This window comes from Chelonia mydas, chromosome 1 (assembly GCF_015237465.2).
Source record: "Chelonia mydas isolate rCheMyd1 chromosome 1, rCheMyd1.pri.v2, whole genome shotgun sequence".
NCBI classification, from domain to species: domain Eukaryota; kingdom Metazoa; phylum Chordata; order Testudines; family Cheloniidae; genus Chelonia; species Chelonia mydas.
Window position 1 is genome coordinate 27668528 of NC_057849.1, and position 13633 is coordinate 27682160.

The 13633-nt window shown below is 40.1% G+C and overlaps 1 protein-coding gene across 12 annotated transcripts in view; it reads left to right on the forward strand.

Moving 5' to 3' along the window:
• The first annotated feature begins 978 nt into the window (after positions 1 to 978).
• Positions 979 to 13633, forward strand: part of CEP295 (centrosomal protein 295) — a 53356-nt gene continuing 40701 nt past the window's right edge. For 2 of the 12 annotated variants that reach the window (XM_037889592.2, XM_043528864.1), the window contains exons 1-7: positions 979 to 1157; positions 3097 to 3230; positions 4587 to 4787; positions 6681 to 6805; positions 7636 to 7729; positions 11586 to 11699; positions 12662 to 12802. In XM_037889592.2, coding sequence (XP_037745520.1) covers positions 3111 to 3230; positions 4587 to 4787; positions 6681 to 6805; positions 7636 to 7729; positions 11586 to 11699; positions 12662 to 12802 — 795 coding nt within the window. In that variant the 5' untranslated portion in view covers positions 979 to 1157; positions 3097 to 3110. Of the gene's footprint in view, positions 1162 to 1199; positions 1505 to 1581; positions 1622 to 1677; positions 2022 to 2101; positions 2495 to 3096; positions 3231 to 4586; positions 4788 to 6680; positions 6806 to 7635; positions 7730 to 11585; positions 11700 to 12661; positions 12803 to 13633 lie in introns of those variants that run through there. The other 10 variants (XM_043528884.1, XM_043528893.1, XM_043528852.1 and 7 more) reach the window with 9 other exon arrangements.

Below are 13633 nucleotides of genomic sequence, written 5' to 3' on the forward strand. Positions count from 1 at the left end.
GCAGGGCTCTATTGACCTGGGGCCCTGATAGGGCAGGATCCCACAGCTGTATCTCCAGGGGAATGGACCCATCCACTGCAGATGCAAAGGTGGGACCAGTCGGGAAGCCGACCAACCCGGGCTCTTTCTGAGCTACAGCACTGGCTCTGCCTTGTTCCTATTATTTGAAAAATGTATGAGGACCCAGGTGCAAAAAAGAACCCATGTTCTGGAAAACCAAGACACATGGCAACCCTCTTTCTATCCTCACAGCCCTCCTTGACTAACGACTGCATTATTATAACAAGATTACTCTTCCCTGCCTTTCTGCCTGTTGTTTCTTTTCCAGCTCTGGCACAGCCACCCATTTCTTTTTCCTAACTTCTGACCGGCCTTCCCCTCTGCTAGCGCCTTCATTTTCAAGCCTGGAGTCAGTATTCTGCCTTATAGCGTCCATTGCCCCACAAAGCACAGTTTACTAGCTGGGACCAGAAATATTGGCTAGTATCATTCGGTTGCACAATTCAAGGAGCAGTTTACATGTCTTTGGGGGAGGGATAGCGCAGTGGTTTGAGCACTGGCCTGCCAAACCCAGGGTGTGAGTTCAATCCTTCAGGGGGCCATTTGGAATCTGAGGCAAAAATTCATGATTGGTCCTGCTTTGAGCAGGGGGTTGGACTAGATGACCTCCTGAGGTCCCTTCCAACCCTGATATTCTATGATAAGCCCGGCCAGCCTTGCCCCACTGGGCCCCATCCCTGTAACAACCCAACCAGCCTCGTCACACCGCGGCCTTTTACATTCGCGGCGACGCCTTCTTTTCCCTCCGCTCGAGACGTTTCTTGGACTGCACCAGTCAGTCACCGCCCTTCTTAGCTACCATTGGCCAACAGGCGCCATGACGCTGCCCAGGGGCGTGGCTTATTCCCAGGGTCTCCTGCCTGGAAAAAAATCCTCTGATTGGCACGTGCACAATCGCAGCCGTGAGCGGAACTAACGGAACTAGCGTCCGAGCTTCCCCTGCGCCTGCGTAGTGTAGGTTCATGCCCTGGGCCGGCTTCGCGCTGCTCCCTTAGCCATTGGCGGGCGGTTCGAACGGCAGCGGATGTGACGACGTGGGCCCCCTACCCAGTGACCGGAAGGAGCCGTTTGAAACGACGGAGGCCGGGGCGCGGCAGGTCAGTAACCGGCGCGTGTCGTGTCGTGTCGTGTCCCGGGAGCTTCGCCCCTTTCCCCAGCCTCGCCCCGCTCCCGTGCTGCGGTTGCGGCGGCAGCGGGGGGTGTCGTGTTCGGCTTGGGTCGGTCCCGTCCCCCGCAACTGCCAGAGCTGCAGCGCTGGGGAAGCGGAGGGGGCTGGCAGCGGGCGGCCCCTGGGGTGCCGGGCGGGTCGGCCCGCCTCGCTGTAGGCTTTGTGTGTGTGTTCCCCGGCCTCAGGTGGCGGCCAGGACCCCGCCGGGCTGGGCACCCCGTTGGGCGGGGGGCGGAACGGCTGCCCTATCTGCGAACCGCTGTAAGGGGAGGTAGGGTAGGGTAGATATGGAGACACTAATCCCGCCACATCCCTCCGTTGCCAGCGCCTGCGCGTGCTTTGGGGCCCCTTCCTGAGAGAAGCTGGAGATGCAGGTGACGGCTGAGCCATGGGGTAAAGCACAAACGCTGCTGGCCTGGAACAAACGTTTGGGGAGTGGCCCCCTCCCGTGTCTTCCCACGTGCACTAACTACCCTGCACTGAAGGTCAACAAGTGATCTCAAGGTCAAAAAGGCCAGTGTAGACAGACCGTGGGTAGACTGCATACCCATGGCTGATGTAAAGTGGGCTGTTGGGAGAAAAACAATGAAGTCGGGTTTTAGAGGGCAAGTGTGGGGAAATGGTAAGACACAGAACAATGGAAGCGGCCCCTCCCAAATAAGAGTGCTTGGTGTGCATGCCAGCTTGCATCTGTGTTATGTCCCCTCATTATAGTGACAGGTTTCAGAGTAGCAGCTGTGTTCATCTATATCCACAAAAAGAAAAGGAGTGGTTACTCCAGTGATGCCAACAGGTGCTTTTACAATGCAGAGTTCTAGTGAACAGATGAATTTAGTTTATTTTCAACTTTCTTACACTCTCTTCTTGCACTACATTGTACCAAAATCTGAAATATCAAACATTTAGAAGTGGCTTCTGCTTTACCGATTTAGTTTATGATGCTGCTTCTGTGTTCCTGAAATTTCAGTTCTTCAGTTTTTGCACTGAAATTATCCTTTTCTATTTCAGTAGGAAATAGAACGTGTTGCTTTCTTTTTTCAGTGTTTTTCTCCCTTACTGCCTATGTCAAACTTTTGATTTATAATTTGTTAGCATTGATACAGGTTAGGGACAGATACCAGTAGCACATTAAAAAAGTATATAGTAGTTAAAAGGTCACTGAGAAACTGGTTATTTTCTAGTCATTTTTACAAGCAGACTATTGCTGATCTGGCTCAAAACTTCATATGGTAGAGATTCCCCATCTGGTCTGTGGAGAATTTACAGGTCATGTAATCCTCACTCTTCTTGTTTCCAGCTGCTGAATTACATTAAAAACAGTTTAAAATACTTTTGTTTATAATATTACTTTTTCTTGTAAGTAATTGCTGTAGTTGGTGTAAGGATATGAGGTAATTGGGAAAGAGTGAGTAAGGTGGTCTGCATGAGGAGGAGGAGGTAAGGGCAATGATGCGATCTCTGTTAAGAGTTAGTCCTTCCACCCTTTGAAATATCCTTCTACAGCAGGAGGTCTCAGACTGTTTCAGTCCAAATAACCCAGTACAATGACCTTTTATTGATACGTTTCATAAATTGAATGGAGTTGTAGCATGCATGCTTTCAGAGGCCCCAATCGCTCAGTGATTGTCATATGAATGTAGGAGTTGTCCATGCAGAGCTCATTGCAGGTTTAGTGGCTTAAGTGATAAATGCGTTTTATTGTAAGCTTGTAGCAAAGACTTATGCTTAATGCCATTGAGTTTTTTGGCAAAGTGTGCAATGAGCATGAATATCTTTATAGATTTTTAGGATTGTGCCGAGATTTTTGATTTCCTATAAGTATTTTTAAATACAGTATGTTTACTTTATTCTCTAATGTTTTGATACAGAAGTCAAATATTCAATGTATGCAAAGATGAAAAGAAAAGTGGCAAAGGGTGGGAGACTGAGGCTTAGTCCTAACGAAGAAGCTTTACTTTTGAAAGAAGAATATGAAAGACGACGAAGACTAAGGCTGCAGCAGGTATGTCTGCATTATCAGCAGTAGTTTTCATTTAGATGGTTGAAGAAAAGAACATCTACAGTTTAGGAATACACTTCTTTAAACAATACTGTCACACAGCAAAATTTGCAGTTTGGTAACATACTGTGTTGTGTTTTGTAGAGTAAGTTTGTGAAACGCTTTCATTGTCAATGCATTGTACCTTTTGTGGTGGCTTTTCTCTTCACTGCCCTTTTCCCAGGCCCCAGGGGGCTCTGTCCTCGCTCCTTTCCTTCCTCTACACCTTACTCCTGAACAATCACATGTGAATGTCTCTCTCCAACTACCACCAATCTATGTTGACAGTGACCACTTGGATATGTCTCTTTACTCTTGAGGTATCACTTCCATAGAGACTCACATTCCTGACTGCCTTTTAGACATTCCTTCTAGATGATGCACTGCCGAATCAAACTAAACATTATTAAAACTGAACTTTTCCACTTAAACTTCCCTTTTCTCCTTGGTCACCTTTGGGGAAATTCTGTGATTCTCCATGTACCATAGCTTGGTGCCTTAATATAAAATTGAACTCTTCTCCCCTCTCTTTGTGTCCATGTGGCTAAGTCCTGTAACTTTTTCCTAGGTAACATATTTAAAATCTACCTCTTTCTCTCCATATCTACTGCTCTCTTACTCTTATTTCATCCCTCATCTACTGCAACTTTCCTCTTGTTGGTTTTCTGGATTCTCATTTTGTCTTCCTTCAGTCTATCCAAAATGCTGCCATTAAATTGTCTACTTTAGCTACTGCTGTGTCTGTCCCCTCTTTTAATGCCATTATTGGCTCCTCCTGGTACAGAGGAAATATAAGCACCTTGCCTTTAAAGTTTTTCACAACCTGGCTTGTGATTGCTTTTCCACCCTCGTAACTTTCTGAAAAAAATGCATTTCCTACTTCCTTGTACATTCTCTGTTTAGATTGTGTGGTCTTTTGGGCAGAGACTTTCTACAACTAATAAATCTTTCATTCAGCAGTACTCACTGATTTGGCAGGGGTATGTTGTAACAGCATGTGAGATTTGTTTGCTAGCCTCTTCTTAATTCTCTCTGACAGGTGGCTTTTATCTTATATGGAGAGAAGGATATTAAATGCATCATTGAATTATGGCTGTTAATGGTTGGTCAACTGTAGCTCATTATGAATAGTTTTGCACATTTATTTAAGCTTTTTGGTTTGGAAAATGGCAACTTAAATATGCTCAGAACCCAATTAGGTTGATCTGAGTAGTAACTAAGGTGGATGAGACTGAAAGAGTCAGTAGCAAGTTGGTTAAAGGTCTGCTACAAAAATAAACTCTGGTAAGTCCACTGATAAAATATAATTTACTTGCTCAGGTTAGAGAGCAGGAGAGGTACATTGCTGAACAGATAAGACAAGAAGTGAAGCAGAGGAAAGATGAACAGCTACATCAGTTGGCAGAGGAACTGAAAGCAGAGTGGTGGAAAGCACAAAATCAGAAGATTAAAGCCTTGGAAAAACTTTATCTATCAAGTTTAAGAGCTGTGGGAGAGGGACACAGACAGGCAAAGGAAAATGTAAGTAAACAAGTCATTTGATATTGTGTCATAGTCAAGGCTCTCAGAAAATATTTACTTAACTAAAATTATAAAGATTACAGCTTACAAGTTTCTGTGACACTTCTGACCTTGCATTTATAATGCCTGAAGTGATATGTTTTAAAAAAAGCCACTTGAAAAGCAAAAATATTGACATACACCTTTATACATAAACATGTATGCATGAGATAAGGCATGGTGTGTGGTACTATAAACATTTTTTATTGGCATTTATTTACTAATTGATATGTTTTAGGAAGCAACTTCTCTTATAGGCAGGTTATACCATTATTGGCCTACAGGGTTTTTGTGACTTCCTCTAAAGAATCTGGTACAGGTCTCGGTCAGACAGGATGGACAGCTGGTCTGATACAGAAATGTAATCTGTTAGGCAAACTTCAGAAGAAACAGGTTTAAAACGTGGCATAAACAAAATACGTGATGGTGTGTGATAGTATGAAGGTTTTATTTGTATGTGTTTGGGATGACTTGTTTTCTTCTTGTGTAAACAGTTATCCCAGACACATACCAAAAAAACTGTTATATAGTAATACACTATCACATCTTTTCTGAAACATACATGTGAATGTACGTGAACATCTTTACAAAAATCGTGTGCAGAGCTCATCACGTAGCTCCTGTTATGGGCTGCAGAGGACTTTATCTCAGCTTTCTGCGCGGGGGTCTTGTCACAGTCCCATCAGTGGTTGTAAACCGCACAAAAACTTGATTGTTTTTCCTCTTAACTTACACTGGACCAGATTCAGAGCTCATTGAAATAAAGGAAAATCTCTCCAGTGACTTCTGTGGACTTTAGATCAGGTTTGTAGAGAGGAAGGATTGTCATACCCCTAGGTCCATGTGTTAATTGTATGTCTAAACAGCAACTAGACACTCGTGGCTAGCCTGTGCTAGCCAACTGAGGCTTGTGAGGCTTGGGCTGCTGGGTTGTTCAATTGCTATGTAGACTTGTGGGCTCAAACAGCCTGAGCCCTGTGAGCACAAGTCAGCTGGCACATGCCAGCTGCAAATGTCTAGTTGCTGTGTAAACCTACACTAGAAGTCAGGAGACCTAGCTCTGCTACAGATTTCCTGCATGACCTTTGGTAAGTCACTTAACCCCTACCTCAGTTTCTCCATCTATAAAAAGGGGATCGTGCTACTTCACCTGGTGTTGAGACTTAATTATTACTGAAGTGCTTTAATATCCTAGGATGGAATGTGCTGTAGAATTGCATATTAGTACTATAGTAAGAGGAGGCAACTAACTACGAAGGATAGAGTTACTGTTGATATATCCTAGGAATCGGCAACAGTGGAAAAGGAGGCACAAAAAGGATGTGGCATTGTAAGGAGTTTTTGCTAAAATACTACATTGTTGATAAATTGTGGTAATGGTTCTTTGAAATGCTAGCATCACTTTGGTATGAAATTGGTATTTTGAAAAATTCTTGCTTCTAATAGATGCAGCTAGCAGTCAGTGAGTAGATGCAGAGGAAAACTAAGCTTTTCAAACTGTTTCAATGAAGGATGGGGGAGGGGAAGGGTATGGCAAATTTGTTGCTATTGGTACAGAATGATACAAAGAGCAAATAAGGAAAGCAATAGAGTAAGGGAAAGTGATTTCGTGTAGTGATTTCACGAAAGCTTATGCTCAGATAAATTTGTTAGTCTCTAAGGTGCCACAAGTACTCCTTTTCTTTTTGCAGAATATTTTGATTCTTATAGTACAGGATTAAACACGATGCATTTCTATCATATGACTTGCTGTTTGTCAGCAGTAATACTTGAATTGTCATGTTGATAGTATTATAAGTAATTAGAATCTGGGCGAAGTGTTTATTATAACATTCATTACATTTCATTGTAAAGGAACCTGATTTGGTGGCTCTGGCAAAGGAAGCAGAGGAAAGGAAACAAAGAGCAGAGAAGAGACATAAAGAAGCCCTGAAAGAACAGAAAAAGCAAAAAGAAAAACTGTGGAAAGAGCAAACATGGTATATAGTGGTAATTTACTTTTCTTTAAAATGCAGATTATAGTGTATAAAGAGTGAAATGCAGGAACCTTGAGACTTCTTGTTTGGTACGTTTGTAGTTTAGGAATTCCATATAGTGCTTGATGAAGTTATGGAGTTTAGTAAAAATTCTAGCTTGAAAAACAAGGGGATAAAATGGTCAAATGAACTAGATGGCTCAGGGAGCTATCAGTGTGATGAAGGGCTTTTCACCGTCATCACTGGTTTCAGCCCCCTTGTGTGGTTGACATATGACAGTGACATATGAAATGAATTGATCTCGGTTCAGTTCCTAAGGGACAGATATCCACTTCATAAAATCTACCAATCCACTGGCTGTCATGCTTCTTAGTGTTCTCAGCAGATGAGTTCAAATTTGAACAGTCATGAAAAAATAAATGATATGCGTTAGAAGATAGTATTACTAGAGGAGATGAGGCACTATAGGTAAGTTTGTGTACATGTGAAAAATTAAAGTGGGCTGACCAAAGTGACACATGCAACCCAGTAATATTCAGGAAGCTTATTTAAAAAGAGGGGTTGATTTTGTTCAGAAGCGTGTGCTCTCTGCAATTCTAATCACTTTCTGAACATCTGCATTATTTCAAGATATTGATTATTCAGTGCTGCCTTTCTTTTTCAGTTGCCTGTTCACTGATCAAATTACTTCTGTTCACTCACCCCTTGAGAGTTGTTATAAGGGTACATACAAAGATTAATTAAAACAAGTTTTTAGGTTTACCTTTGATTTTTACAGTGCTAATATTCCTGTTTGAACACTTTTTTCCAATCATTCTTCATTCTTGCCCAAGGCGAACAAATGCACGTAAGCATGCATTGTATGTGGAAAAAGAGAGAGCTGCCAAAATTGCAAGCCTGCCACCACCTCCACCCCATCCTTTTGAGGTGAGTATCCAATATGTGGGGATGGTGATAATTTCAGGGTAAAATATAAGCATTACTATGGCTTTATTCTGTCTTCTGGAAGCATAATGTCTGAATTCACTGTTTGCATGTTATAAGTTGCAATAGTGCACCAAAGACTTCAAGGGCAAATTAAAGAATTAATTTTTATGCGCAAACATACTCCTTGTCATTAGGTTTTTTTATATTTAATTTGGTTTGTGGTGGTGGTGTGTTTTTGTTTTGTGAGACTGATCTGATTTTTCTTGATTAATGAGCTCTTTCAGTCTTTATTACCATTGAGGCAATTAAATGAAAGTTTAAATGCTCTTTCCCCCAAAATACATATACAGCCCCAATCCCGTTTTAATGATTTTATAATGTGATACTTTGGTTTGCGTGTGTAACTGAGAGCTTTAAGATTGTTAGCTTTTTTTCTTGAGCTGTTTTCGCATTTTTTTTGTTATACTTGTGGAATATGGAGTACAGAATATATGCTAGAACAATTTTGTGATGGGTTTGGGCCCTTTGGGGTGTCACCTGATGTGCTGAGGCATCACTGAGCCTGTCTATTATGCCAGCCTGGGTCCCCTTTACCTGGCCTTGCTGGGTTATGCTCACAAGCCTCTTCCAGCCAAGCACACAGGCAGGGCCACACCCAGCTGCACAGAGAGATGGATTCAGCCTTAGGGGCTTGCTCCAGCCCTCCGATGCCCACTCCTTTTAAGGGGTACAAACCCAAAGGTTTTATGAAATTTGCCCCCTACCTCAATGTGGAGGGAGATATGCACAACTTCTTCCCCCCGCCATTAGAAATTACATAAAAGGGGTTATATTATAAACAAGTAATAAGTTTATTAACCACAAAGGGTGAATTTTAAGTGAATATAAAAGATAACAGGCAGAACAAAGCAGATTACTGAGCATTTAAACCAAAGTACACAAACTAAGCTCAATATACTTAAGAAACAGGTAACACAATGTAATTTCTTATTCTGAATGTTGTTTTAGGCAGGTTGCAAAGTTTCTGTGGTTCAGAGTTTGTTATATTTCTTTTCAGACTGGACCCCTGTCTCAGTCTGAACTCCCCCCTTGCCTTCCCTTCAGGTGGCTTTTGCAATCTTTCTTCTTGGGCAGATAGGCCATGGAAAGGAGGAGTCCCATTTGCCTTCCTTCCCACCCTTAAATAGGATTTACATAAGGCAGGAATCCTTTGTTTCCCAAACTTGACCCCCTTCCTTTCCAATGATATCTCCATGAGGCATCTTGTGTAAAGTACATCTCAGTTATGCCATATTCATATCATACGCATATTTTCATAAAGAACAGGTAATGACACGTCACAAATTCATTTTGTTAAAACCAGTGGTTTAGAAAAGCAAATGGAAACTAAGATACTGATCATGCAGTAATTTTTCATGCACAGACGTACACCCACTTGGAGTTTCATTGTCTGCTGTGGGGCTTTTATGCACCACAGAGGTCTATCTATCGTAGAATTGGAGCCTAAGTTTGAAAAATAACACGAAACATATTTTTAATCTTGTGGTGATTTTATATTAAGTACATTTCTACTTAATTTTATCTGGAACTGGACAATACTATTTATTGTAAACCATTTTAATATTAGAGAAAGAAGTTTCTTTCAAAACTGTGCCTGCTGTTAGCTCACTTAATATACCTGTTGACAGTATATCCACTTCTAATATTGAAGGATCACAATATATTATCATAAAGTGTATGAAAGCCTAAGAAATTACTCTCATGGCAGTGGCTTTTAGATGTGAATAATTTGGGCCTTGATCCAACAAAGCACTTATGCACATGCTTGACTCTGAGCACACAGTCCAATTGACTTCAGTGGGAATACTTCCATAATTAAAATTGAGCAAGCGCTATGCTGGATTGAAATCTTAGTAACTCGGAGGGAGGGGACTGCTGGGGCCCATAACATTTTTTCCTTTGAAAAATTGTTATGGTTCTTATAGAAGCACCTCAAATTGTTTTAAATTGATAAACTCTTCTTGATTTCAGCACTCTTAAAAATAGCTTAAATTGTGTTTTGTTCTGTTAAATTGCAGAAAAAAATGCTGCCGCTAAGATCAGTGTGCTGAAGTGGAGTGAATTTTTTTCAGGCTGGATTGGAAACCCCTAATAGAAACTCTGACAGATTCTTAACTACAGGAGCAGTAATAACATTGATCACAAATGGAGAAATAGGCCACTAAGGGTCTTTGCGTCCTAAGGAGATTTTTTTTTTTGTTGCATTAATTGGAAAATTACAGCCTTGTGACATAACTTTCTCATCTTTGCAACAAATATTATTTGCAACTCTTACATAAAATGCTGGAGATTTGATTAAAACGTAATCTGTTAATGACTGGTTAATGTTAAATTTTCAAATATTTCACAAGAACAATATCTAATTATATTCTTAAAGTTGTAGGGAAGAGGGCTAGCAATAGGTAATCTAATTAAGTTTAATTATGGGAATTGTCTGTTCTCAAAGCTATAGTTAGTATCTATAAATATTCTAGTTTATGTGGGTCTGTTATAATTACTTTGATTTATTGTCCCAGATAATTCCGGTAACACATTTTTGTATTGTTTAACATTTCAAGTAGTTAAATTGTCAGTGGGGCTATATTATTGATGCATCACCAATATTTCTAGACTAGAAAGCATGTGTTTTCAATACTTAGAGTGGTGGTAGTCTCACTCCATTGGGAAAGTTGAAACTCGTGCGCTCTGTGTGTGTGTGTGTGTGTATAATATGATATATATATATATATATATATATATATATATATATATATATATATATATATATATATATAAAATAAGGTATAGAGATGGGAGTAGAGGACTGGGGAAGGCATATGAAGGGGTGGCATGGAGTCTGGCTCCCTGGTCTTGGAACGGGGGCCTCTGAAGGAGACATGAGGTAGATGCACATGAAGGAGACAGAACACTGGTGGGATATGAGTGTGGGTGGGGAGTACAGAGGACCACAGGTGCAGAGGTACAGGGTATATATGCATGAGACATGGGGAGAATATGTTGACGTTTTCAAAGGGGATAAAGGCCAACCGCCGCCTCTGCTGCATTTGTTTGCATCATATCCTACTCGGGTACGACTCCTATCTTCTCTCACACCATCTGTGGGCCACTAACATCTGCAAGAGAGAAACCTTGCTTTGGTGGGTTGAGGCCCTCTCCTGCACACATTATATATCAACCCAATTTAAACCTTTTGGCACTCATTTTAAAAAGCCCAGGGAAATTCAGAAACGAAGTCAGAAGATTTTTCAATTAAGTGTTGCCTGTTTTCCTCCTCTCCTCAATTGCACACATTTTGGAGGAACAGCGTAGACATTTGCTAATATAAGGAATGTCTTTTCTTGAACAGAACTCCTAGTAATTCTGACACCATCATAAGACATTTAGGCATTTGTAAATGTAGTCTGCAGTTGAGTGTATTTGAGAGATTTTACTTTTACTTTGTTGTTTGAAAGTATATTGTGTAGTTTTGGTTGTCCTACATTGTGACAGCTGCTATAATTGGGATCTGTATTAGTACATTAAAAACAAAGCACTTTTAAATTAAGGTAATAACTGTTGAAAATTGGAACCATATCCTTAAGATTAATGACAGTTGGCAGGGAGGAGTTTGTCTTGGGCTGTTAGACCCTGTCAGTCATTAAACCCTCTCTATGCCTCATGTTGAATGTGCTTTGTTAGTTAATATATACGTAAAGTTTGAAAATCTATGCAAATCATTTATTTATGTTCCATGTAGCTCATAATGGAACAGTGCAGCTGGTAAAGTAACTGATAATTTGTACTTTCTGCTTTTTAGAACTTTGAAGTGAAAAGAGTGCCTACGGTGAAGGTCTATAATGCTGACAAGTTTTCTGTTACTCATCACCATCTTTCTGAACCTTATGTGGATAGAGAAATTGACACAGAGCAGGTGACGGATGTCAAATATGTCTATGGCATATGCTCCCTTATTTCAGTACTGTTGTATTGCATCGATGGATTTTAAATCTGTGGCAACAGATACTAGTTTCGCAATACTTGTTTTAAATGATCTAGGAGCTGGTATCACATAATTATAATGAAGACGTCAGCTAATTTGGATTTCAAATGGTGAAGACTTGTAACAGGGTACATTTTGCGAATGTATTTGGGCCCCAGTCCTGCAAATACTTACTTGAGTAGTCACATTATGTTCAGTGGGACTGCTTGCTTGCCTAAAATTACCCAGGATTGTTAAATATTTGAAGGATCATGGCCTAAAGGCTAAGAGCAGATGCCTCAGAGTTTTTCATATGTGAAACTTGGAAAATGTTTTCCCTATGGTGTTGCCTGTGCATCCTTGTGTATAGGCCTTGAGTTTTCACATTAACTTTTTTCAACTAGGTGGCCAGATTTCAGAAGGCTCTTACTTTGCAAAACTCACAGAATGTGTTCATTTTCCATATGAATCTGGGAAGACTTCTGTATTTTCTGTTATGTTTAAAAAAAAAAAAAAAAATCAACCTAGTATGAAATCAAATGTATAGCACTGTCTGTATTCAGCATTATACCTTGTATTGATTGAAAAATCCTGGGTGTTTTTTGGTGTAGCCAAGCTACTATAAATATTGTATAAGGCATTTTCCACAGTAGCACTTGAAACTAGAACAACTTGACATCTCAAAATGAGAGGATTATAGATGTCACTACGTACATGTGCCTTTTTCAAAAGTATAAAAACAATTTTGTACTGCTTCAGTTGTATACATTACAAGTTGAGTATAGCCACTCATAACTACTTTTTAAAGTCGTTTGGCTGAATAATTGACTACAGAATTACTCATCTGTTGTTTGCTATATTTTGAGTCTGCACAGTTCTTTGTTATATTTGAACTGTTACTAATTGACTACCAGCCAGATGCTCGATTAGTAGCTGAAGAGGAAGCAAAGCGGTTGGACGAACTACAAAAAGAGGGAGAGAGAGAGAGAAGAGAACAGCTTGAAAAAGCACATCTGAGAGGAAGTCATGCCTTGAAGATAGTCCATTTGGCACAGGTAAGCAAAGTAGAAATAGTACACTGTAATTCTTCATAAATGTCAAAATGACCAGCAATTAAAAAACCAAACAGTAGTAAACTGGATTCTAAATTAATTAGTTTGAACTAGAACATGCTGACTTGAGGAAGACCTTGGAATAATGGATGTTTTCAAAATGCATATCCTTAAAAGAAAACTGTTCTCATTTTGCGCAGCCCTGCAATCAGAACGTTCAGAAGGTAAGAAGCAATTCTCTCTGTCATTAAAATGACAGGGATTTGAAAATTAAAGGAATGCTGCAGATAGTTCAGGTTTTGTGGATAATGTCCAAATTTTACAAAACCTGATATATGAAAACAATAAATAAAAAGGTTTTTGGTTAGGTGTAGGTCTTGAGTTGCAAACACTGGAAAAGGAATGTTGAAATGAGTGTATAAGAAGTGGGAATGTACGTTCTGTTTTTAAATTGACTTATTTTTTTACCAAAATTGCCCACAAACATATACATAGTAAATAATGCCTTAGATTGATTTAAAAAAAAAGTGGAGTGAATTTGAGCTATTTATTTTGCAAAGCTTGCAAACTCTGCTGGTATGCTTCTAAGTTCTTTGCTTCAGAATTGTTTGGCTTGATCTTGAACACTGCTGCCCCTTTAATGTAAAGGGTTTTTAACTGAAGTACTGCAGTGTGAATAAACTGCTTAAAGTGGTCTAAATCAATAAGGTGGTCAAACAGCAGGAACAATTTAGGCAGATTCAAAGCTTAAGCGTTTTAGAATCCCCATCTCTCGCGGTGTTCTAAGAACTGTAGTGGTTCCTTTAGTGACCTTTAAAAATTTTCATAAAACTA